Source organism: Aulonocara sp. 'chitande type north' Nkhata Bay, linkage group LG6 (genome assembly GCF_057382095.1).
Source record: "Aulonocara sp. 'chitande type north' Nkhata Bay isolate Kocher_YH1m ecotype deep benthic linkage group LG6, A_spYH_male_GT1.1, whole genome shotgun sequence".
NCBI lineage: Eukaryota > Metazoa > Chordata > Actinopteri > Cichliformes > Cichlidae > Aulonocara > Aulonocara sp. 'chitande type north' Nkhata Bay.
In genome coordinates this window covers 36,492,185-36,519,695 of record NC_141349.1, presented here as the reverse complement: position 1 = coordinate 36,519,695, position 27,511 = coordinate 36,492,185, and the positions used below count along the sequence as shown (strand labels likewise).

The following is a 27,511-nucleotide window of genomic DNA, read 5'->3' as shown; positions in this document are numbered from 1 at the left end:
ATCTATGTCTCTTTTGCTCAAACTATCAGTTTGAGTGAGATGGTGAGCTGCTGTGTGCGATGACACAAGCTCAGGCGGAGGCACATTCTCCTGCTCCTGGGACGGGACATGCACAAAAGTAGCTACAGTTAGATACGTGCCTCTTCAAGTTATAAAACATGAACGAGGGCTGGGAAGGTGCCTGACAGACAAGGTATTGAATAGCTTTCTCCTCCTCCCCTGCTGTCCATGCTGTATTCAGTCCACTCCCATGCGGGCACATGTGATGGTGTGTATGTGATGTTCACTTAAACATGGCCGCTGATGCGTGGTGCTCACTGAAGGCTGCAGCCGCAACAGATTTTGTTTACAGAATCTACAACCAGACTGCAGATGTCTATAAACTCTTAGGAAAAATTGTGTGTGTGTCTGTGTGTGTGTGCAAAACCAAGGGGAACCTATGTTTTGTGGCCAGCTTGAAAAAACAAATGAAAATGGAAAACCAATTTGAATCAAATACAGGCAGCATCTCAATTTCCTCCAACAAATTTACTTCACCAATTACACAGACATCAGCAAAAAGGACAGCTCTTGCTTTTGATGAGAAATTGCAATTACAAGAGCAGGAACTGTTTGACCATCCATGTCTGTCAGACTACACCCTTTATACCAAGCTTTGTTGGTATATTTTAAAATAATAAAAAAGTAAAGTCTGTTTGCTAGACAAATCAGCTAGGGCTGTGCGATATGACCAAAATCTCATATCCCGATATAAAACATCTATCGTCCGATAACGATATAAATCACAAAAATGTAACATTTTCTGTAAATTCTGTGAATCTCAGGTATGTGAAGTGTTTCCAGCTGGGCATAGTGTATCTGGAGTCGAGTGTTTTACCAATGCATTAAACTACACATTTCTAGACATAAGTTGTAACAGCCGCCGTTTTCTTTGTGAGTATTTATTACACGGCGTGCTGCGGGGAAAAGCCTGTTCTAACGTTTGACTCTAAGGTCTATTTTTTAGCACCTGGCGGCTCTTTTTTCATTCTCATCCGTAAATAATCTGCTCTTTCACGTGATTCAGTTTATTTTGAAAAGTCTCAACAGGCTTTATTGTGAAAGGCTTACGTGGAAAATAAACAAGCGGACACGTGATGGTTTTACCGTCGTTGTTGCTAACGACAATACATAAAAACAGGCGCTTGTCCGTCTGTAGTGTGGTTATATTAAATATAAGAGAAGGAGAGAACTTTAGGAAATGAATATAGCCACTACAGTGACCATCAAAACGATGAAAAAATATTGCCGTAAACAGTTTATTTCGCAACAGCACGAAACAAACGATAGCGTAAAATGAAACGATAGACGTTTTTATATCGTCATCCAATATATATCGTTATATCGAACAGCCCTAAAATCAGCTCAAACTCGATCACTTATCTGACTTTGAATTTATTTGAGTAGTCCTTAAATTTGAGATTTAGAAATACTCAAAGAATAAGAGCAGTTCCCACTCACCATCTAATACATTTCTATATGTCATAGAGCTGTTTGATTTGATTGGTTCTGGTGTATTTTACAGTATGATGGCGAGAATAAATGTCCTTCATCCTTTAAAGTAAATCAGATTTTTTTTTTGTTTACTTAAACCTAAAGCAGTTTTAATATAAAAGTATACATCCCAGGTAAATAATTAAACTGCGAGGTGTTGAACATCCTGGAAACCCATTTTTTTCATTCAGACTACTTACTGCAATAAATTGGGTTATCTACAAAGTGATAAATGTCCCTGATTATTTTATATCTGAGATTTCCTGATTTCTTTTATTGTCCTCGTGTTTATAACTGATATTAAGTTGGTTGGATTGACTGGGGGCTTGAGTTTAGCAACAATTACAATACATATGTGTTGTGGGGTTGTTTGCTTATGCTGCCAGTCAGTCAAATCCACACAGAACTCTTGAAAGAGACTAGTTACATTTTTGAGTGTCACAGTCTCAATAACTTCTTGATATGTACCTATTTCAAGGTCATGATTAGTGTATATTTAGTCATAAAAATGAAATGTTAAAAAAGAAGTATTTCAGATCTGGAAAGCAGCTTTTTAAGAGCTCCAAACAGATATAGTGGAAAAAGGGGACGTTTGACAGTTGTGACTGTGCCAGCTTGGCACGACTCCCCTTTCACTAAAATCAAACAATCAGTTCTTTCAATCAAAATGAAAAACTTACCCTCAATTGGGCAGTAGCGAGTGACCTTCTCAGGCATTAACTGCCCCTCCTTGTGTCTGCAGTACACCTCAGCGATCTGCTGCCGACACTCCTTGCTTTTGGCTCGAGACAGAGCTGAAATGGCTTCCTTTCCACTGATCTCACACTTAGGTGGCTGGTCGTAGGTCACCTCCAGAGTTGCTGCAGTTGCTTGCTTCCTGTGGGGATGCTGATGTCTGTGCTGTGACTGGGTCTGCTGCGCTTGCGAGGCATGGTAGCGCTGCTGCGGTCCTCCACCAACTGGATAAGAGGCGTTGTTGCCAACTGCCAGTGGCTGGTGGCCTAATGGCAGAACCTCATTTGAGCTGCGGCCCAGACCGGGGGAGCTGTCCCGCCAGGCCTGCTGCTGGGCGTGGGCCTTCTCCTGCAGATGCTCCCGCTGCTGCTTACTGCTGATGGCCCCTGCAGGCTGTCGGTGCGGCTGTGAGCGTGCACCAAAGTTACTATTGTCTATATTTTCAAAGTCTTTGGGCACAGAGTTCTCATTGTTGCTGTCGACTCTACTTTTCTCTTTTGGGCGGTGGGAGTAATATCCATCCTGGACATAGATAGGAAGGAGAAAGACAAGGGAAGCAACGGGTAAGGAGGAGGGAGGGGGGATAAGAAGAAGAAAAGGGGGACATAAACAAGGAAAACAAGATCAGAATTGAGTGAAAACAGCGCATATCAAGTGTTGGATTAACAATCAATGTGGCATGTAAGAGTGGGCAGCACTGCATTGAACCGTGAGGCATGAAATGAAGTAGCAAGGTATTATGTGTGAGGGCTACAAGGTGAAACCTAACTGGAGGTGAAGCAGGGCCGAGGGCGCTGCTGCTCTGTGCCATCATCAGATTAGCCCCGGTTTCAATTAAATTCTCCCTCAAATGGGCCCAGCACTCCGTAAACAGATTACCAAGTAGGGATAAAGAGCCAAAATATGACTGTCAGTTTGTGTATGTGTGTGCGCACATGTGTACAGTTTTTTCACTGGAGCCACATGAGAATCCCAAGAAATTGTAGCGTCGTGGCATCTGACTGGAAAAGCTGAACTTGTCTACATTTACCAAATAGTGTTTGCACATGTCTGAACGTACAATTTCAGTATCTTTCTAGTAGAATAGCCTGAAAGCGAAAAGAGGGGCACAGCAGAAAGAGGAAAAAGGGTAATGACTGATAGTGGGGAGTGCAAGGAAGGAGCGCTGACACCAGGCATGAGTTCTTCTCCCGGGAAGAGCCGGCGCGTTCCAGTGAAATGTGCTGTGATGCTTCAAATGAAAAACTAAGAAAGCTGCCTGCCTGCCACGCCACTGTCATCCCCCTTGCTAGGCACACAAGAGAGGGGGGAAAAAAGCGAGGGGGAAAGAAATGACAATAGCAGCCGTGAAAATATAAAGCTCAGAACAGCAGAGATCCCAGATGTGTTTCTCCATTTACAGATACAGAAAAGAGAAAAGATTGCTGGGGAGGTGGAGGGTGGGATGGGCGCAATAAGATGTATGTGAGACAGAAAAGAAGGAGGTGAAGTGAGAGAAGCAAGCGAGAAGCCATTGTGAGCCGGCGGCTCGGCATGGAAATGTCTTTCCGGCCCTAAAGCAAGGCCCGTTATCGGCCCATCAACCTTCTCTCTCTGTAAACACCTTGTACAAGCGCAATTACAGAGGTGGCTGGATGACACACTTTCACACTCAGAGAGTCAGAAGGAGGGCTGATATTATACAGGTGAGACAAAAAACAAAAACCTGGGTGAAAACAAGGCGAAGACAACGTGCTTATCATCAGCTCCTTTTAAGCTTCTTCCTTGGCAGAGATTTGATTCTAACAACACTGAATTGAAGCTTTCTGCCTCTCCTCTCCTGAAATCTTTGCCTCTTCCCCCTGTCCTGCCCTTCACACTTCTCTTCACACATCCCGATTCCACACTTCTGCTCTGCTCCGTTCACCTCTCATCCCTTCTGCTCCACATATCGGTCCACTTCTCTCATCATCTGTTCCCCATTTCACGTCTCTCACACCTCCTTTACTACCACTCTCTTGCTTCCCTGTTATTATTCTCAACTTCATCCCCGCTCCTTCCGGTAACCTCGCCCATTCTCCTCTCCTCCTTGTCTTTCTCTACCTCCTTCGCCCTGCCAGTTTAAACAGAACATGTTTGTCTGAATGGCAGAACCTGCTAATCCTGCGTGTAACAGCTGCTTAGGCCAGTGATCACCTAAAAAGAAATCCTTACTTGCAGAGTTTCAAAGGGAATGCTTTAGAAGGCTAATCCATGCAGTGCAAGTCACTGGCTGTTTGCAGAGGTAGAATGAGTATGTGTGCACTCATGATTATGGGAGACTGGGCAAGCTTCTTGTGATTAAAAAAAAGAAATGTAGACTTGAGTGTGCAAGCAAAGTGGAGGCAGCATATGTTTGCCCTAGGGATACTCCCACTCTGACTCCTACAGTGAAAGACATGAGAAGATGAGGGACACGGTTAAATTGGAATAACGTTTGAGTGAGCAGAGGCAAAGTAAGAAACTTCAGCTGATCATCTGATTTAGTCCAAATACTAGCTGCGTGATTTTTTTAAACTACTATTATGAAAATTGTTGTTTCTTAGGTGATTTCCGTTTCAGTGGATCCAGGAAGTTACTGATCAAAGCTAATCTGTGCTAAGCTTCACAAAGAAAACTCCTATTTAATAATTGTGTGGGGGAACTTTTCAAATCGAGCTCAACAGTTGGCATTCATTGATTGATTTCTTCCATTATTTAATCAGAGCTTTGTCTTGTAGCATCAAGAAAAAAAAAAGAAGAAGCAACCTTTAAAGTTCTTTCGAATTGAGAATAATAAAGACAAACAGCCGAATCAGCAAGAGTCAGGTGTGGAAGCATCCACACTCCAAAAGCCAAATATATTCAGTTTGCAAACATGTAGACAAACACAGCAAATCATCACATTTGAGCAAATGTGTGGCATTAGTTTTTAGCATAGGATTACTCTATTTAAACTATTAACTCTTTTACCTCCCATAACTGCCCCCCCCACACACACACACACTTAAAGGGATGGGAAGAAGATCACAGGTTTAGATTTCCTGCAATTAACTGACACTGCAAAGAGCCCCACACGGTTGGTCCCGTGTGGTCTAAAGTAGAAATGAGTGGTGTTTGTAAGCTAGCAAAACAATCTTTACACTGGGCTCCCTTCTCCCTCCCCCTCTCCCTCCTCCTGTGAGTAAAGGACTCCAGTAGCTGCGCTGCTCTTTAATCTCAGGGACCAGGCACTAAGCAGGAAGCGGAGGGGCACAGAATTAATAGCGGTGGCGGCCATTGGAGACAGAGCTGCGTTAGGCTGCAGATGGGGCGGGGAGCTGGGGGGAGCTATCGATTGTTACAGGGGATATGTTTTCTGCTCCTTGGGAATGTCGGGGAAGTGAAGCCAGGATTGTCTGGCATGCAGTGAGGTGGTTGCGCAGGCCCGTGAACACACACACACACACACACACACACACACACACACACTTGCAGACAGTGAGCTTCCTGAGCTCTGCTGAGGACTGAGGCAAAAGCAGAGGGGGTAAACGTAAAAATCATCTATCACTAGTGGGTACATTTAGAGAAAGCCTTGTGGAGCTGGGAATTTCAGAACCCCCTCTGGGGATGGCTTAGTCCATTTCTCAATACAGAGCTGGCCCTTTCCACTTTCCCTCATTTCCTCTGCCACAGGGGGAAATATTTCACCTGTCCTTTTTTGCTCTCTTTCTCTCTCATTTTCTCTCCATTCCCTGCAATCTCCCATGCAGCAGAAGAAAAAAAGCACATATCTCTCTCTCAGCACCTGTCCAGCTTCTCCCCTGTCCTCCTCCCCTCTGCCGTATCATCACTTGCTCTGGGAGGGAAAGCAGTTCATCTGCTCCACACCCTCCCCACCTCCCTAATGCCATCATTTGCTGTTGCAGCCTCACGGTAGATGTGAAGAAGAGCAAGGTAGCAGCACATATCAGTTTCACCCCACCCTCCCAGCCCGCTTCTTTTAAAAGACATCATTCCTATGGGGCCTGAGCTGAGACAAGCTCCTGTGTGTGCCAGGAAGCTGCGCTCTGTCAACACAAGCTGGTGTATTGACAGCTTTGTGGGCAAAATGTACATAAACACGCAGTTGAGGTTTTTAAGAAGTACAGTACTGCCCATGCGTGAGTGAGTGGCTGCTATGTCAACTAAACAGCTTATAAGCCAACTTCTGCTACGACCTGCCCTCCATGTGGTTAACGAGCTCAGATTAATTACCTGAACTGAATCCCTGCAATACTCTGAGCAAGATGTGGCATCTGGCATGACACGGGAGACTGATATACTGACAGACTTAGTTCACAGCTGCTCAAACACCTCAGGACAGAGCGTGGAGAGTCACGCAGGGTAGAGTGGGGACAACCTAAATGCTTCTTAGAGATTTTACTCATCATAGCTTATTAGCTGTGGAGGGGGTAAGAAAAGAAGCTTTTTCTTTATAAAGTAGCAAAGAAGGTTGACCTTCAATTCAAAACAAAGTGTCTGAAATCTTTCAAAGGGTCTAAAATGTAGTTTAACCCACAATGAGAACAGTCACATTTTACAAAGAGATATTTTCTGATGTTTTACTTGAGAAAAAAAAATCTCATGTGGCAGTTTTACTTGTTTGTATCCCAAAAGATGTTCAGTGTATTCTGTCCAGTACCTTTCTCTTTGTTATTTCCCCTTCAACACTCTTCTTTCCCGGAGGCTAAAACTGGAAGATGCTGGTCACAAGTTTACGCGTGATTAGCAGCAGCTCCTAATGAATAGTTCGGGTTTGACGTGCGCACAAGTCCCTGGAGCAAAAGTATCGGAAGCAGACTGTGTCTTTGTATGTGAGTGCAAATGTGTTACAAACATCTAAAAGAAATGATGTGAGCTTTCAGAGAAGGGAAGGAAGTTTGCTCTAGTTGAAAAGAAAGCAGAAATACATGTAAAACAGCTGAGTAAATGTTAAATATTTTCCAGATGTAATGATCCGGAGGCTGACCCTTGTGGGTATTCGGAACACGAGGGCAGAGGTGAACTCACTGCAGTAGACTTCCTGCTCCTTCCTGATGGACATGTTTGTAATATAATTATATGATTTTACTGGCTATATTTGAATGCATGAATTTAAGCTAGGCAAGGAGACAAAAAGCACAGACTTCTCCACTTGAAACCACAGACAGAAGGAAGAGACAAGTTTCTATTTCTAAAAAAAAAATTAGGACAGGAAAGCTTTGCATGAGAAGCTCGCCATCAAGATACACACAAAGAAATGTATTAACTCTGGGGGACTCTCCAGGGGGTTTCTTTAAGGCCGCAGTGGAATTAAAAAATACTTTTGCTTACTTCGCAATATGTTTGCATTCCATAACAGTACTTGTATTATGATCCCTTACAATAGTTTCCACAGAGCCCCTCTTGTGTATCCACAATACTCAGCCCACTCAAAGAACTGTGTCCTTTGATTGCTTTATATATATAAAGAATCAAATCATGCCATTACTCCACGGTGGATTTTTATAAGCCCAATATATAGCTTTTTTCCACTCTTTCAGCAGTAATAACTTCATTTAGGTGTTTCGCATAACTGTGCACCGTTCTCTGACATCTGCTTAGTGTTCGACCACTCTTCCATGCTAAATTCCTCCAGTTACAAGATGTTTGTGGCTTTTCTTACATGTGCTGCCTATTTCAAATCTCCCACAACATTTTAATGGGATTCAAATCTCAGGCTTCGCCTAATCCATTCCATAACCCTTCATATCTTCTTTTAGAGCCATTCCTTTGTGGATTTGCTTGCGTGCGGATCATTATTCCGGTGAAAGGCCCTCTTCTGGTTCCATTTCAGACTTCGGACACATGGCTTCATATAATCTTTAAGCAGTCTTTGATATGACGCAGAATTCATTGTTGGAACAGTGACCGCAAGCTTCTGAAAAAGCAAAACAATAGCAAACCACCATGATTCATAATCATTGCCAGGTTCTTTGTCTGAAAATCTTTGGTTTGTCTACAATTACTGAAAACACCAGTTCAGGTCGTCTGCACTGAATTCTATCTTTTAGACACCTCAGGAATTCACAGAGGATCACTGTGATGACAGTGTGATCCTGGGGGACCAATCACAGCGTGGGAAGTTAACAAAGGTACCTGCAAATACTTAAAGTCCCAGATTTGTAAGCAGGTCAAACATATTGTTTAATATACTTCAATAAATGCTGTCTTCTCTTTCCAGACCTGCACAGCTCTGCAGAGCTAAACTAATCACCTGCAGGATGTCTTTTTTTCTATCTAACGTAGGATAGTGTCGATATTCTCAACCAACTCTGCAATTTTGTTGTGGATAAACATATGAGCTGAATTATCGGTCATCTAACAGTATTATCTAAAAATGAAGAGGACAAGACAAAGGTTGTGTCAATAAAACATGACAGAAAAGTTTAACGGCCAATCCCCCTCCTGTCTCTTTGTCAGTTGGGTGTTTTTGGCCTTTATCCACCATATTCAGCCATGTTCAATAAACCCACCTTGCCGTTTAATCACCTTCCTCCTGCAATGCAGGAAATCATTTGCTGTTCTCTGTTTCTTACTTCATGTATTACTATAGATTTGTATTCCTGGCTTACACTCTGCACCATTAAAATCCTTATTGCTTGTTGTTTTGGGCATTTGAAATCGAGGAATTTAAGCTAATTCATCTCTTGCATTTACTATTAGTCACTCTGGATAACAACATCAGATAAATGTTTAAAATGTAAATGAGTCACTTAATGGACACAGTATAATTTAGAATCCACTCAATGCTGTGAAAATGACCTTAGGTGACTTCGACATTTGAAAAATTATAAAAAACTGTTTTTATATCAACATTTTTCTTTTCTCATACTTTCTGCCTAAAGTGGATTAAAGAGAAATAGAGTTGAGAGATAGCCTTAAATAACCCTAAAGATTTATTCTGACTGTGTACAGCAACAATGAAATTCATACCGAGAACAATGTTAGAGCTAAAATCCCCAAAGCATGAGGCAAAAATAAGGCTGGCACGCCTGAGTCTCATAAGGTTTGGTTTGCCTTCTCCTGTTAAAAATCTTTACTTGGAAGCTCAGAAGCTTACACAGATGGATTAATAAAAACACACACACGCACCACACAGTACTGTACACACAGATGTCTGAACACACACATGTGCACACCAGTCACATGTGAGCCTTGTTCAGTGCAAGTCACATTTGTCCTGAGGACTGCCTGTGTTTGTGTCTGTGGAGGAGCAAGAGCCCGGCAGAGTACTGAGAGTAATGCTGGGAGTGTTTCAGTTTTTATGTATAGCAGAAAGAACTGTAAAAAGAAAAAAGAAAAGTGCAATTTGCAAATTAATTTCCACCAAAATATTTCAATGCATGGCAAACAGCAAAAAATAGCTTACTAAACCATTAGCATTACTAAATCAAGACTTTGAAAAGAGGAAAATGCACCAGTTATTGTACAGTCATTGTTTTTTTTTTTAAATGACAATGTAAGACAATGTTTTTTTGGTCAGCAACTACGGCCCATTACCCTGAAATCCTCGCACTGCTCCCTTACTCGAGTTGAGGCTTCTTCAAAAATGTAACACTGAGATAGCAATGCTTCCCAAACCAACAGCTAGCATCACACAACTAGTCAAAATGTGGCAAAAAACTATGTAGACTAAACAGTGAATGCAAACATGAGATAACTTGTAAAACCAGCTAACTATCTATGGGATTATGAAGTCAAAAAAAAATCTTACAGTAACTCGTTATTAAATGTGACAATGCCACACTTAAGACAGGTTGTTCTAAGCTGGTAGTCATTGTGATTAAAATATCTGGGACAAAATAGGTTTAAGCTATGGGGCACTGTTTGTAAACTGAAACACGCTGAAATTAACGGCAACATTTTTCCACATTTAGCTCAAAATCTTACAAAAACGTGTTTTTTCGAGTCATTTTTCTACAACATTTATTAAAATATTTACAAACATTTACAAGCACAATTGTAAATGTTAAATCTAAATATTATATTTAAATCTAAATGTTAAATCTAAATGTTACGGTAAACTAAATATTTAGCTAACATGCAAATTTATGGTACGGGTCAACGGAAATATCAAAATAAAAGCTTTATGTAAACCTCCGGTGCTAAAGTGTGCCGCTAATTTTGACTAAGTATCTTTCTTTTCCAATTCCACCTAAAGCAAAAGAAAATTACTTTAAAATTGTAAATGCCATCCAATGACTATCTTCACAAGAAATTCAATATAGATACGAACGCATGCAATTTCTGCAATACTGATATAGAGACTACAGAGCATCTTTTTTATTCATGTGAAAGTTCCACATCTTTTTGTGATGATTTTCAGTACTGGTTAACCTCCAAAAATATTGACTGCCCTTCTCTAACCTTTCAAGTAATTAGATTTAGCCTACAAACAGAAAAAAAAAATAGAATTTGGGATTAACAACTTATTTATAGTTGCAAAATCTTTCATTCACAAATGTCGCTTCTTGAAAATTACTCTGATTTTTCCTGGCTTTAAAAATGAAGTCCTGCTGTGGAAGGCTTCATTAGACTTAAATAAAGCTCACACCTTACTTGAATTTTTGATGCAGCTTTTCAATTGATGTAGCTAGATTGTATGTGCATACTTTTTTTTTTTTTTTTCAACTTTTATATGATAGGTCACCTTACTGTACTTATATGCCCCTTTATGGTATTTCTGACCTATACTGTTCTTTTGTTCTTTGTTCGATGGCTGCTTTGTTCTTAACCACTTATACCTGTATACTTATACTTATACCTGATAGCCGCTAATGGTCAGGTTGTGTGTCTGCTCTCCCCTGACGGTCACTTCTCACCGCCATGAGCTGCTTCACTTCTTGCCTACCAACATGTCCAGTGATTTAGCTGGACATGTGCTGCAGCGATTGTGGAGACTGCAGCTGCTTAGGGTGCACTACTGCTGAACCTTTGGATGGCCGACAAAATGGCTCTTCCGATGTTTTCAGCTAAATCACTGGATTTAAATATAATATTTAGATCTAAAATTTAGATTTGACATTTATAACTGTGTTTTAAATATAAAAAGTTACAAATATTTTAGTAAATGTCGTAAAAAATGACACAAAGAAACATGTTTTTTTAAGGTTGCTACTTCTGACTGTATAATGCTAGTGAGAGTGGACATTATCGATATGGTTATCTCAGCCACTTAGCGTTGGCCATGAGCAAACATTTTACTGAGGGACAGCCAATGAAAAGACAGGCTGATTAAAGAGGGGCGACAAGGGAGCTATGACGGCTTGTGTCAATTAGAGGATGGACTCAATGGCTGCATTACAGCTCAATATAAGATGAATAAGCACTGATTTAGACTTCTTCAGGGAAACTTTGTATACCATGTGACATAACCTATGCAAGTGGCTGACACCATTGCTAGCATTTATGCTTGTGCTTGTGCATTATGTGGTAATTACATTGTGGTCTTGACCTGATGCAAGCTGATAGAAATAAATAAAATGCCGGGAGTATTTTCCCCTCTTGTGTCCCCACTATTTGCTGTTTCTTGACAAATATATTTGTCCCTCAAGTTTGTATATTTCCTCATGTCAATTCTGATAGCTTGGAAATATTTGAGTCAAACATTTAGAGTTGGGTCCATAATTTGGACAAAGACCTTTTCCACCTTTTTCCGATTTTGCCTCTGTATACCAATCCAGTTTCACGGAAGAATAGACTTCCAGCTGCAAAAAGCTTTCATGGGTTTTACAAAAATTAACCATTAACCTTTTAGGAATCGCAACCAATATAATTAATATTATAGTCCTCTCTATTTTAACAGGCTCAAAATTAAGTGGGCAAACCGTTTCATGAGCAGGTGAGGGCTATTCCTTTGTTATTTCAGGACAAATGAAGCAGACATAGTGTCGGAAGTTGATTCAAACTGTTGAATTTGTATTTTTAGCTTTTTATCATAATTTTTAAATATGAGCTCCAAATAGAGGTCACTGCAAGTGAAAGACACACAAAGACAGAGAGAATTAATAAAGGTATGAGCAAGTTTGAAACAAAGTTTATCTTTTATCCAGAATAACAGGAAATTAAAGTATGGAGAAGGAGAAAAAGAGGTCATGATCCCAAGCATACCACATCCCTGTTGGCATGGGTATGTAAGGCTGCGTTTATTGATGATGTGACTGCTGACAGAAGTAGCAAAGTCAATTCTGAAGTGTACAGGAGTGTACTCTGCAAAACTGGTTGGGCAGCGTTTCACACTGCAAATGATAATGAGACAAAGCATAAAAGAAGCCCAAGAGTTTCTCAAGGCGAAGAAATGGGATATTCTTCTGATCTGATCTCAACCCAGTACAATATGTTTTTCAGGTATTACATGAAACGCTAAATGCAAAAGGAAGCAGCAGCTGGAGGTGACTGCAGTAAAGGCCTGGCACAGCATCTCAAAGGAGGAAACAAAGCATTTGGTGAAGCCAGGCAGTCATCTTCTGATTTTCATCCTCAAATTAAACAATCCTTAAATGTTAATGACTGCATTTACTTAAGAATTGGTGTAAAATACTTGAATTAATGCTCAAAATTTGCTCTTCACATATTGATCATGAATGTCTGACTGTCTGGTGTCTAACTATGCTCAGTCCTTTAAAACCATCATCATCGTTTTGTCCCCTGTCCTCCTCTACCTCGCAGATGGGTGAATGTTTGCAATTTACACATGACAACAGGAATCTAAATCACACAGCTTATATACAGTATATTAGGCCCATATCTCACAAGAGCATGAAAGTCCTTTAACAGGCTGTTAGAAGATACTGGCAATTCTCCCACTGTGTCTCTTTACCCTTTCTCTCTCTTATACCAACCTCTTATTTTCCTCTGTGAATAAATCCCCAGAACTTTACATCTCCAGCTTTGAATAGGCCCCATCAAGCGATTTCTGAGCCATATCTTGCAAGGGCATGAAAACGCCTTACTCCCCCCACTGCACACCTCCCTGTTCAGCCATGAAATGACACCCCTATTTAATCAATTGTGAATCATGAAATTTTGCACAAGAGACCCCTTTTCTTTGCACTTGACAGTGATTGAACTGCACAGCCATGCAATTCCATTCACCACGGCGATGAGAAGAAAAGCGGGTGGGGGAGGGGCTGCGTCTCTGTGTATAGTGTGTGTGTGTGTGAAAGATGAAGGCCCCGTGACATCATGGGTGCCCGCTAAAAGGAATGACAGGGTCTCTTCTATGCATTGAGACCACATGGTCCGACAGCACAGAGGGATCTTACTGCTAATGTATAGTAATGCAAAGGAGGTATGATACAAGGACCAAGGGCCCTTCACAAACATTTTACATACCATCCAAAGAGACCAGGGGATAAGAATAACAGAAAAGGGGAGGAAGGGTGTGGAAATGATAAACAGAGATTACACATAGAAGAGGTTGGGGGGGTAGTGTAGGATAAAGACCAAGAGAAAAAGCAGAACGGTAAGGAAAGGGCTGGGACATTTGCTTTCTTTCTACAGCATTAATAGTCTGGTGGAAGCAACACGTGAAATTATGATGTAAGCTCTGCAGTGAGTGTGTCAGAAAACAGCTGAAATACCAGGATTGTGTGTGGCATAGCAGTGATGCAGTATACCATGACCCTAGTGTGACCCTACTGGAGAAGTCAGACTGGATATGGCTCTACAGTAAACAATGCCCTTTCATGACTGTGATATACAGTAAGGATTGGGTTAAATACAGCGTGCATGTGCAAATTCACTCTTGTGCCTTGTGTTTCAGAATAACATGCTAATGATGTGCAAATATATCAAGGCCGTGCATTACGGTTTCACTTCCACTTCCACTATGCAACCACAAATTCTGCAGGACAGGCCTCTAGAATCACATTATTGCGTAACATGAAAAACACAAAAACTCCCTGGTGACCAACTGGACTTTTTTGGGTGCAAATGTGCATTAAGTTAAAGAGCTGTGTCTGTTGCTTTTTGTGACAGAACAGGTAGTGACGTTTTTATCGGAGATGCCAAAAAGGACAAAAAAAAGGGGGCAGGAAGAAACATTTTGTTGCTTCAAACTTTTTTTACACATAAAAAAACAGCTGAAATCGCAACAAAAGCAACACCTCATCATGCTTTTTTCACAGTAACATTACAAGCGTCAAATGTTCACTACTGATGACTCCCGAAGCTTCAAAGCTCAAAAAAGGGTATTTGGCACAGGCCTAAATTGCACCATGACAAACCTTCTAGAAATATTCAGAATTTTTAGAAATGTATTTAGTCATGCACACGGCTAGGCTCTGTGAATGGCAACGTCAATCTGACAAATGGTTGGGCAAGCCACCAGTTTCATGCTGAAGTATCTCAAAAACTATTTTCATCGATTGCCGTGAAATTGCAGACTTCCAGATGACGAACTCTGCTGCCTCTTTCTTGTAGTCTTGCTTATACAGAAAAGATATACTGAGGATAATTTATAATCATTTGGATTCTCTTTCACTTTAACAAACATGAAAATGCAATTTGGCTAATACATTGGTTTAAATTCCCATTTTATCCTGGTTTGCCAGTGGGCCATGGGGGCAAAACTATTCTTGCTCACATACACATTTATGGTATATTTAGAATGATGGACTATTTATGAATAAGGATAACTTTATTGATCCCAGAGAGAAATTCACATGTCTTGGCTCGTCTGCTATCTGTATGAGGCCATGTCACACATATGAATGATGTAATGCATTTAATATATGTCCAAAAAATAAGACAATGTGCAGAATACAGAGAAAGAGCCTCTGGGAAATAAGACAAACTGCTATAGCGTTTAGAAGAGGTGTATTTTATACAGGGTCCAGGCAGTCAGTGGAATAAAATATGGTGACAGAATAGCTCTGCAGAGAAAGCTCAGTCACATCTGGGGTAGTATTACTCAATGGTTATAGTAGGAACTCTCCCCGGTTTTACTTCTTGCTATGGTACGCCTTTTTGATATTCTGACTGCTTTTATTTACAGCATGTTGTGCAGGGATTGCTCAGTAGGTAGAGTGTTTGCCCCGTGATCGGAAGGTCGGGGGTTCAAATCAAACCTGAGGTAACCCTGAGCAAGGTACTGTCTCTACACACTGCTCCCCGGGTGGTGGATTGGTAGCTGCCCACTGCTTCACTGAGTGAATAGGTTAAATGCAGAGGACTAAGCAATCCCCTACAGGATTAATAAAGTACACATTATTATTAAAATAACATATAAGTCTTTAGCCTATAGAAGAAAGCTGTAGCACCCAGAGTAATCCTCGGGGCATCTTCCAGAGCTGATAAATGAAAATGACGCAGAAGGAGCAAAAAATGCATTGACTGACAGCAGTTCTGAGACAGGCAGCTGGAGTTGACTCTTGTCTCATCCACTGGCTCTGTCCACTGTGTGTGTGCTGTCTGCGTGTTTTGGACCAATTTCCATGTACTGGTTGACTAATATTGTGGTTTGCTAAGAAGTAACAACCCCCTAGAAGTGGTGAGGGAAATACTAGTATTTTACTAGGTCAATCCGTGACACTAATTAGGGAATATGTGTATCTGTGCGTTGCAGACTTTGTGAACGTAGCCTTCGAACCAAGCTAGTTTCTGTTAACTGATAAATTAGCGCTTCACCCTTCCATACATAAGAGGCAAATGCTGGCTCTAAGAAAAAACAAAACAAAACAAAAAACCCAACATGGTGGCGAGCAAAACGCTAATGCTGAAGCTGCAAAATGTGTGATGTCATGGTGGATGCGTCCTCCTTTTATAGTGAAAACCGACACGGGGAACACAGTGAACATGTAAGCTTCAACTTGAAATTCAAACAGGGATCTTTTATTGCAATGAGAACAGAATGAGAACAGCACAGGCTCATGGAAACATACAGTAAACCAACAAATACTCCTTGTGTAACACTGTTAATCTGTTAAAAGGTTCCTGGATTAGTGCTAACAGATTGGCACCAGAAAACAAAAAAAAATCACCTTTTTCTTGTGCCACAGCCTAATTTTCTCCCTGCTGTTTCATAATTTTCTTTATAGGTTTTGCTTCCTGATTAACAAACATGAAACAAACACTTTCTGTGTGAGATAATCACAGCTCGGGGTATTAGTTCAAATTGTTTTGATCTAGTGACTAATACACATGTTGTCATGGGGATGAAAGGCACCTGTTAATTACACGGATAAATTTAGCTGCATCTCTTGCCACACATGCTTTAACTTGTTCTCCTCTTTACTCAGTGTAAATGTAAAGAATGGTACATGACTACATCAAGGACCATGCAATAACAGTAGATATTTTGCTGGGGAACAATTTTGCAAATGGCAAAAACAAGACCCCAGTGACCCATCACATGGACTCTTCACCCTCCTGCCCTCTGGGAGGCGCTACAGGAGCCTCCGGACTAAGACCACCAGGTACCGGAACAGCTTCTTCCCCACAGCTGTCAGACTCCTGAACTCTGCCTCCTGACATCTGACCCACGTTAAACTCATGGACTGAACATACACACACACAAAATGGACAACTGTACCCTCAAACACACAATAATAACATGGAGTGAACCACCACTCACAACCACTAGCACTTTATATAGCCTCTGTAGAAATTATCCACACCCTCACCTATCTTAACTGCACTACTGTATAGCTGTATTGCCAGTGACCTGGGTCGCACTAATACAACAAACATGCGTATTATGAACAGAAGTTACGTTCCTATCTTGTCCATTTATACCCGGATTGCAAATTAATTCTGGAGAACTGACAGACTCACAGTGAAAAGGTGATGAAAAGATAGTTAGGATGCATAATGTTCTTGCTTGTTCTTACAAGCCAAACTACAGATTGCTACAGGAAAGATAAAGGAGAAGTTATAGCTGAGAGTATTTATCTCTCCATGTATGCAAAACCATTTAGCTGAGATTAGACAACTTCCTGAGCTAAAGGTAGATGACTGAATCATACGATCCTTCGGGATAAAGAAGCTTAGAGATTTATTTGGCTTCACTCAGGTGTCAATCATAATGTTTTATTTAAATATTATAAAGGAGACATAAACTGGTATTTTCTAATGCCGCCAACGAAAAAAGATTTGCAATCTTTTCATTGGGTCAAAATGAGTTGACACAAAGCATCATCTGTTCAAGTCTCAAAGCAAAAGTCTATATCGCTGTTCAGCAATCAATATATGAGGCCCTCACAAGGTTATGCAAGAGCTAATAATTACATGGTCAGGGAGAATTGACACATGTTAAATTGTCAATTTTAGATAGCGGCAAGACTTAATGAAAATGTCTAAAACGGGAGGAAATAGTGTTTTCTGCACTCCTGTTTGTTTAGTCCACCTACATGGCGAATTTTGCATTGTGATGGCAAGAGCGAGAGAAGCAGTCTGTTCTTACTGTTGCTTTTGATCCTTTTATTTTATTTTATTTTCCAAAAATGGTGTTTGTTCTGAGTTGAACCAATTCTACCCAAAAAACAGCCCTGAAAGAGGTCCTTCAGAGGCCGTTTGTGAAGTCTGAACACGCACAAACCTGCAGGCCGCCCTAAAAGAACTGCAAGTTCCCGCAGTAGATAACAAATAATTGGTGACTTAATTTATTCACTTCAGTTGTGGTTAGTTGTTCAGCTTCATAATTATGTTTAAAACATGAAATTATATTTATTGTTACAGAGTCATTTTTGTTGTTATATATTGGGTGGTATAACATTGCTAACTAACAGTAGATTTGTGAAAAATAGGCAAAGGTCTTGAATTAGACGATGAAAGAAGAAACGGCTTCACTATTGCGTGGCAAATATTTTTCTTGGAGGATTAGATTGGGTTCCCTTACTGCTATTTGCCTACCACTGCATTACAGTATGAATGAAGACCCCTTAAGAGGGCCAATTATTTCCCCAGGAGATAATTTAAGTCTGGTCCCTTATAATGATTTCATCTCAGACAGACAGAAAACAGTTGGTGCTGTCATGCAGGAATCAGAAATCGTGTGCAGAGGAAGTTTCTGGTTGGATATCTGCTGAGAGAATTGGGGGTGCAAATCTGTCAGGGTGCAGCACAAATGTTTACTGAAGCAGAAAAACTCTAAAAATTACTTTTTCAAAAGTGTGAATGGTTCAGTTGTTACATTTACATTTGCTTAATGCATTCTGCATGCTGAGCAGTTAAACATTCGTCTTGAATATAATTTTCCAAATGATTATAATCAATTCATTTGGAAGTCACGTCAGATTTGCATTTGAACAAAAAATGCACACAAACGAATGACTTTTCTCCAAACAGCTGTGATCCTGTGAGACACACTGCCAATGTGTAACACGTTTATGCTGTCGCCTCTAAAAATGTAATAAAATAGACTTAAATAACAATCTACTGCTTTAGAGGAATGCAGTTAATAACTGTCTAAAGTCACAGAAGTCCAGAAGTTATCTGTCAAGCAGAATGACAGGTAGATAAAGATCAGAGCAAAACAGGGAAAGCAGTTGGAGGGGAAGAAAGTGAAGGTGAGGAGTTAAGAACCTAAGCTAGCAATAACGAGAGCACAGATGGCTGATACGATCTTCAGGCCTGACACCCAGATCATTAAAACTTCTAAATGATTGAAGGCCCCACTGTCCAACAGAGACAATCCTGAGGCACAGAGGTGATTTCAGCCTTTAAGCAGTTTTCACAGTTATCAGAAACACACACAGAAAAAAAATCAACAGGCCACAATAATAGAATTTACAGAATGAAAATTTTGCACTATGGCTTTGAAAAAAACAACAAAACAAAAAAGACATCAATTTGTAACAGAATGTTTTTCTTTTATAAAATCTAGAGATTTCACTGCTTAACTACAGTTTTACCAGGGTCACAAAGGTTCTCTAAAATAACACTTTTCTTGGCATTTTATGGGAAATACAGAACATAATGGTGAGTTTGAGGCATCATTGCGCTCGATTAAAGATCAGATAAGAGAGATTTGAAACACTGACCTAGCAACAAACAAGTTGCTCTGTAAAGATGTTGTAAAGTTATGCCATTCTTAGCAGACAATAACATCACACTCCCGCTGTGTGTCATAATCAGAGCTTGTCTTTGTGAGATCCTCCCTTTGAAACTGTTTGCCCTCCACACATTTACAGAGATCAAAGTAAAAGTTAAAGTGAGATGGGAGAGTGCTGTTCTCAGTGTTCAACTGGTGTCTCAAAAAAAATAAGAGAATGAAATATATATCGTATTTTCCACACTAATAGGTGCATTTAAAATCCTTCAATTTTCTCAAAAATTGACAGTGCGCCTTATAATCCGGTGCACCTTGTGTATGAATTCTGGTTGTGCTTACTGACCTCGAACCGATTTTATGTGGTACACAGCGCTCAAAATCTGTCAAAACATTTTTTGTTTTAGCACGACTTTGGTAAGCTATGAAGCAGCACTGCTTGATGGATTGATGGATTTTCTCTTTTTTTTTTTTGCCTGTCCCGCCAATATGTGACTTTTTATTCATGCCAAACTCTGAGTGGAATGAGTGGACTGCCTTTAATACCGATAAGATCAACCTATTTTTGCATATATTTAAAACACACTTTTGGCATCATTTACATAGACGCAACATCAGATTCTGTGGAAACTGTTAAATTAACTGCCAAGGTTCTAGAGAACAAGTAAGCTTTTCCCCTCAGTGTTGACTTTTCAAAACTAATCCCACTTCAAAACACCATGGAGTCTCTCTAAAATCTCACCAAACCTTTTAAACCCAACATCAAAAGACAGCAGGGCTGCCTGACCAGGCCACACCCAAAACAAGCTGCAACACAATCTGGTCAAATTACAATGTTCACCTCCCCCATTTCTACCCTTAAAGGGCACCTTAATATCCCCTCCACCACCTGGCTGGCATCAAAGCCTAAAAACCCAGCGCTTTGCAGGACACATCAGCAACATTTCTGGCTCTCATTTCCTTCTCCACAGCAGGGGTGCGCAGGGACATGCCAAGCCCGGCTCAGTGTGAAAGAGGTAAAGATGGAGGTAGACAGGGAGTCTCTTTTGCAGCCAATAATGTCTGTAATTTGTCCACAGATTGAGGCCAGAAGAGACAAAGAAAAGCCCTCAGACACCACTCATTTAGTTGAAAGCACATTTATGAGCTTGTGTTTGTGTGTGTGTGTGTAATTAGCAGCAATGCGTTACAGCCATCTTGCTTAACAGAGGGGTTGCTGGACACCAGGATTTCTTCATCGCCCCCATCCCAGCTGTACAGTTTGGCATGGACAGATGTTTCCACATATACACATATGAACACAAAGATACACGCAGATGGATGTGTGATGTAAAACTGCACTGACTCGCACACAGCAGGGACACACAGGCTTTTTCTTCACTGTCTCTCCTCTAGCCTTTCCTGCTGGCCTTGTATGGCCTCTACACACCCACCATATGCTAATGGCTAGAAGAGAGCTATAATTTGTAAATGATTTAACCTTTTAATAGAGAAAAGATGAGGTTGGCTACAACTGAGTCCCTCTGGATGTAAAGTCAGAGAGGAAAAATATGGACTGGAGCAGTGATTTAGACATCATATAATTGTACTGTCCAATTATCTGTGCAGTTCATATACTGAAGTGATTTGTCTGCTGTATGTGTGCTGTGTGCATGCCTACATGTGCACTTGTTGGTGATCCTTACTTGAGGATATCGTGTGCATCCTTGCGTGTGTGTGTTTGTGTGGTTTTCAAAACAAGCTGGTGCCAAGGCTTAGCTGATAGGCTAATTAAGCTCACCACAGGGAATAAATGTTTCCTCTCTGCCTGCCATTTGTCACACCTGGCACGGAAATGTCACTACGAAAAGAAACACACACACACACACACACACACACACACACACCCCGAGCAGAAGACACACGCAGTGTGAGAAGTGCTGAGGCGACAGAGCTAGTGTGTGAAAATAAGTGAAAGGGGGGGGGGAAACACGAGCAGGAAACTAAAAAAGAAACAAATGAGACACAGATGTACAGCAGGAGAGAAAAACATGCAGGGAATTGTGCAAATGAGAGACAGTGGTCGCCCCATGATCGGAAGGTCGGCGGTTCGAATCCACTTAACGGCTACCCTGAGGTACCCCTGAGCAAGGTACCGTCCCTACACACTGCTCCACGGGCGCCTGCTTAGTGGGCTGCCCACTGCTTCACTGAGTGAATGGGTCAAAGAAAAGAAAAACAAGTAATTTCCCCATGGGGATCAATAAAGTATCCATTATTATTATTATTATTATTATTAAAAATGATTAAAAAATATTAGTGGGGGGAAGAAAAACTTTCTGAGCTCTGCCAGACAACATCATCATCATTATGATCAAACGGCATTGAGCCTCATTAGTATGACGTTGCTGCTAAATAAAATGTGAATAAGTGCTTCTTTCAAGTACAGTCATGTTAACATATTCCGCAGGACAAGATTACAAAATTAATTGAGCCTTTGTAACTCATAAATCACAACATCTCATTGCTGTGGCAAATCTGATGCATTCATTTTTATTTATGATTGTTTTCATCAGCTGATAGTGTAATACGGGTGACATATAGTTACGACTCCCATCTGGGCTTTGCACTCGTGGCACATACACCTCTGAATCAACAGCCCACAGTTTTTATTCTTCTTCTGTTTTATACCTTTTTAAAGTTTTAGCTCAAAGCCAATACTTTGTCTTCAAAATGTCATAAACCAGCTAATGGTCTGTGACAAAAATGGGTCATGCAAAATGTTAGCAAAGATGAAATATTTATCAGAAACAAGAGGTGCACATAAAGCGTAGTAATCCGCAGTGTCGGCAGTGTAATTGTGTAAGGACGTAGTGTAGTGTTGTAAGGTGCTGACGCCAGAGACAAGCAAGGGACACGCGAGACCACCCACTCACACTCCGACACCAAAATGAACCAGAACAGATTGCAGAATATTAAATAAACCAAATCCAAATCCAAATCAACCTACAGAGCAGGAGCCTTCACAAAAAGCAGATTCTGCACATGAAAGTGAATTTGAAAAATCCTTTCCATTGGCTCAGTCGTTCCTTGAATAAATCCCTGCATAGTCTGACGACAAAATCTAAACTCCTTGTTTGGTGGATTCAAAAGTTCTGCAGGAGCTAATAAAATGAAAGCTTTTCGTGCACTTTCTTCAGTGAAGTGCAGTGCTGTGATATTTCCTAGTAATAACACATAGGGGTTGTTGATCGGACAAAACGGTGGTTCAAAAAAACAAACCACATATATAAAGACACCTATTTGATTTGGCAAATGCATGCCGGCAAATGTGTGCTGTTATGACCCAACCTGTGGGTAAAGACAATATCCTTTCTTATTTTGTCTCGTCTTATTTGTCGCTAACATGTTGTTTTGGTTGTCACGTTCCACGGGATAAAAGCGATCGATTGTTGTGGCCGATGCGGATAATGACACCTGAGCCCACAATGGTCAGGACAGCGGTTTTCCTGTTAGGTACTGTGTGTGCCGTGTTACACTTCAGCTTACCCTCCATTTTTCTCTTTCAGACTCTCACACACCCACAGATGAGCTTCTTCACACTGAAATCTGCTGTTTATTACAGGCGTGACAGCTTAAGTGGAGTGTAGCCCCACAGCCATTGTAACAGTATCACCAATAACTACCAGTCCCGACCCTGCTGCTGCTGCTGTAAAGTTGAGCAGAGCACCACACACCTAACAGTCCACAGGAGATTTGAGGTTGTGGTAAGTGATGATGACAGAAATTATGTAAAGCCTCCTCCAGCTGACATGAGTTTTGGGGAGAAATTGAGAGAACGGGGAAAAAACTACCCTCCTACTGTTGTAACCATCTCTTGTTAGATTGAAACAAATGACCTGGTGATGTTGTTGTGGCGCACAGCAGTGAAATAGATGCTTTCTGAGCAAACACTCCATGCGTGGATTACACAGTGCAGGGCTGAGTGCTGGAGTGTGGCGCACAAGTGTTGGGGGGTAATTTACTTTCATTTCAGCTTGCTTGAAAATGTAAACTGAAACTGCTGTTCATTTGCAAGCGATTATTGCCCAATAGATTAGATATAACATCCTTTTCGGAGCAGAAGTTTTGCATTGTTCAAACTTTTATCGAATCCAGCTCTCAGAATTGATTGCAATTGAAAATAAAGTGAGTTCTTATTGGCCAAACAGTGCGAGGATGCACGCGGGTGTAATGTTGTCAGAGCACATGGAAATTACCGTAGCTGTGCAAGTCAATGACGATTGTGAAGCCTCCGCATTAGAGATGCTGCGCCTGACTTGCTCTTTTTTTCCACCCAGTGCTGAAATTAATGCATGCCACATGGTGTTATTTCCACGGATCACTTCAAAGGGAAGTAGAATCAAAGATCTTGTACTTTATGGAAGCACACTGGCATCAGAGGCTTACTGATACTCGCCTTTTTCATCTTTGTTCCATGGAGTCCTCTTATCAGCCTCTTGTCAACATGTCACTTAGTCATCCTTAACTAACACCAATCTTGGTACCAGCTGTCCTTTCTTCCTTCTCCTCCCTTCCTCCTCTTGGGCTGCCTCTCGTTGTTCATGCCATCTCTCTCCCCCCGTGTTGACAATCGAGACATTACCATCGCTGTCATCTGCTCTAAGACGCGACCCGTGCAGTCCAACAACAACACCTGTATGGTCCCATCCTGTCCAGCACAGCAGAAAAAGGCGGGGCCCATATGGAGGGAGCTTTCTCACAGAGGGAATGTATCCTGGATGGCAGTGGGGACAGTAGCTAGATGATGCTTATAGACCGGTGACTGTTGTGCTGTAATGATGTGGAAACGTAAGCTGCTTAAACTGCAAGGTGGGACTATTTTCTTGCATTCTGTCTCCTTTCTTTTCATTTTTATTTCAGAGTTTTCTCAGGAAGTTTAAAGAACAGAACATCACTCATATCAGATGAGTTACAGCCTATTCAGTTGATTTTTTCATGACACCTTAACCCCTTCTGAATCTGCAGCATCCTTCTTTTTTGTATGCACCACTGAAACTTCTCTCCATACGCTCCACCAGTTAATACTGAGACAACAACAGCTCACTGTGTTGTCATTAAAGACCAATGTTCCCATGCAGCAGTGATAAAAGAGGAGAAGAGCAGAAATCAGACAGTATATGAGCTTGCGCCTCTTAATCTCTCCTCCTCCGGCTCAGCCTAACTGACATTTTCTTAATTTATTCCTCTCAGGATTCCAACATTTTAATTAGGTCACTCCAAATCTCCTCCCACGCAGCGTTATTCCGAAAAACTTTTTTATTTCATCATATTTGTCATTTGCCTGCTTCTTCTCTCATTCTCTCTCTTTTCATTTCCTTTTTCGTACTTGTCAGTTTTGCTCAGTGGGTTATCTCACTAATGATGTACGGTAGTTTTCCGACCTGCTCCTGCCAAAAGTAAATACAGCAGAGGTAAATACATAATTGAATCGTGGAAATACATTTTTAAAAAGTGGGTTTAAATAAAGAAATGTCTTCTCGGTATTTATGTATTAGAAAAAAATGTAAAGATTAGTGGAAATAAATAGTTGAAGTGCTTCTGTCAACTTTAAATTGGCTATGGTCTGTGCTGTATATGTGCTTATATATGTTAATGTAGGTTAGTGTCTGCAGTGTGTGTGGAGGCGTGACATCATATTTTGCATAAGTGTCTCCTTGAGACCTTATACAAAGTTCCTATGGCTCCCTGCACTATGCACACCTCTGTGTGTGTGTGTAGTTGTACTCTGAGAGTTTTTTTGTTCTCTACTATAAGAGAAAATATGTTCTGTATAATCTGTAAGTTGTTTCTGAGTGTGGCAGGAGTTCTGGCTTATCTCCAGCCTCAATGGAAACAAGAGGAAATTACTTTTCTGCAAAGCATCAGACAAGGCAAAATCCTTACCACGTTTTCCAGTGGCGCAGCAGGACATACACTGCGACTTAAGTGCTTTGCTGAAGGGGCCTAACACAGAACAGAAACAGTTCTCTTCTGGTTGCAATTCCCTTTAATGATCAGTCAGTAGGAGTAAGTGCCCTAAAACACCACGCTGACAGATGACTGTTTGGTATGGTGACTGTTAGGTCGTGGTAAAATGTCTCCATGCGACCGTCACTAGTAGTTTTGGTAGCGTGTACGGCTGTTTTGTCTATTGCCACTCATGTTTCGGCTGATGTTTTGGTCGAGTGATATGATGCATGGCACATAAGTCAATAAACTGTAATTAGGAACTGCAAAGAAAGAGATGAGAGATGTTATAATCATAACCACATGAAAGCAGTTTTAAACTGGTTTCGACATTCAATCTGTGAATGTCCACACCAGATATGGGTCCCTCCATTGAGGTCATTAAGAATTTTTAATGCAGTAAACACGCTAGTGTAACATGATGCTAAGAGATGGACCAAAAGCTTAAAAAAGTCAGTATGGAATTCCACGCTGAGAGTCAGGAGGACAGAGGACTTGTTTGGGACTTACCTCTTCTGTCCAGCTAGCTAGCTAGTGAATAATTAGATTATTGATCTAGTAATGATTTGTTGATTGTTAATATTAAAATCCAACTTGGGCTTGATGGCCTTTTGATACTCCTTTCTTATCTCGTTTCTGAGTATCAGGGTCATATCACTCACGCTACACTTAATGTAACTGAAATGCTGCATTTTCAAGCAGAGAAAGGTGAATTAACCTCCCAGGACCTGGCATCACATTTTGGGATGCCTGGACCAAAATACGTAATTTTTCTCTACAAGGTCCTGATATCCACTTACGAGGACATTATACTGTCACTGTTCTATCAAAATTTAAAATGAATGTCCTCATATGTGGATCTCATTTTTCTCAGAAACAAAAATTCGGTAAAAAAAAATAAAAATCTAGTAATTCTTTGTTTTTAAATTCATCAGGTCCCAATCAACCCAAATAGCAAAGAAAAATCAAAAATGCATGCCATGAAAGAGTTCGGGTCTTAGGAGGTTAAATATAAAAACTCATTTAGTTGACCCACTAAGGAAGTTCTTTTGGGTCTTGTATTCCTTACAGTTGTATTCTCGCTCTCAGGAAAAAACATAAGGACTGACTGCACTGTGAGACTTTGGATTTAAGAATTTCCTGGCTTAGTTTTGTCTGCTGCTTCTTTTCCTGTTATGGAGTTGGGATGTAGCCAGGGGAAATTCAAGTCTTCCATATCCACTTGCACACTTGTAGTTACGAAAAGACACAGACATCTGTACACTCAGCCACACAGATAAATAAATATACACCTGATATTACCATGAAAACAACGTTTTAAATTACTAACTAAGTAGAAATACTTTAATCGTTTTGCAGAGTTTGTTTGGTCGATTCTGGTACTCTGATATAGAGACACAGTCCTCTAGAGGAATGCCTGCCACATCCTGATCTACCACAGTCCAACCACCACCAATCAGACTTTCCTACCACAACTCGGAGCACTTCAAACTGTTACGCTGTTGACTGCGCTCAGTGCTGATCCATAAGAATGAAACAGAGCTACAAGGCCCAAAGATTGCTAATACATGACCTTCTAAGAGAGATAAGCTGAGAAAGCCTGCTCTATCGTCACCACACAGTGAGGGCTATAAAGGCTGAGCTCTAGCCTTGTTGTCTCATGTGCTTGAGGGTTCAGCTAAAGCAGCTCTTTGCAGCTCGAATTGTGTCTCTGCACTCCATTTCGAAGAGATTCTGCCAGACAAGTAATTATGTGGTTAGCCTTGGCAAGTGGTGGGGGATAGCTGATTCTTGGTACAACTGAAGGACCAGAAGCCGAAGGCTCCACTAGCCAGCTACAGTGATGCACTGTGTGGCAAACCGAAACCAGTCGGGAGCTACACTCCCTCTTTCCGAGAGGAAACTGTTTAAAGAGCCACACAGAGTCTCCTGTGTGCATGTGTGTGTGAATGCGATGCAGCGAGTACTTTTACTTAAGAGTGCAGGGATAGCCTAGGTTCACTGGGTTCAGCCACACTATGAATCTAAAGACTGCTTTGTATGCATGTGTTGGGTGTTTGTATGTGTTCAGGGGATTAGATTTAAGAGTTCCAAACTCTAAAAAAGCACAAAGAAAAATCTGTCACTTACTGACCAAATCACTGGCCACTATCCTCCCTAAGCAGACACAAACATAATTTGGATTAACCCACAGACCTTTGCATTGTTGTTTGGGGCATTTATTGC

General features: G+C 41.0%; 1 protein-coding gene across 1 annotated transcript in view; it reads right to left on the bottom strand.

Moving 5' to 3' along the window:
* xylt1 (xylosyltransferase I) overlaps window positions 1–27,511 on the bottom strand; it is a 78,252-nt gene that overhangs the window by 33,938 nt on the left and 16,803 nt on the right. Inside the window, exon 2 of the mRNA XM_086296714.1 lies at window positions 2,214–2,790. Coding sequence (XP_086152840.1) covers window positions 2,214–2,790 — 577 coding nt within the window. The remainder of the gene's footprint in view (window positions 1–2,213; window positions 2,791–27,511) is intronic.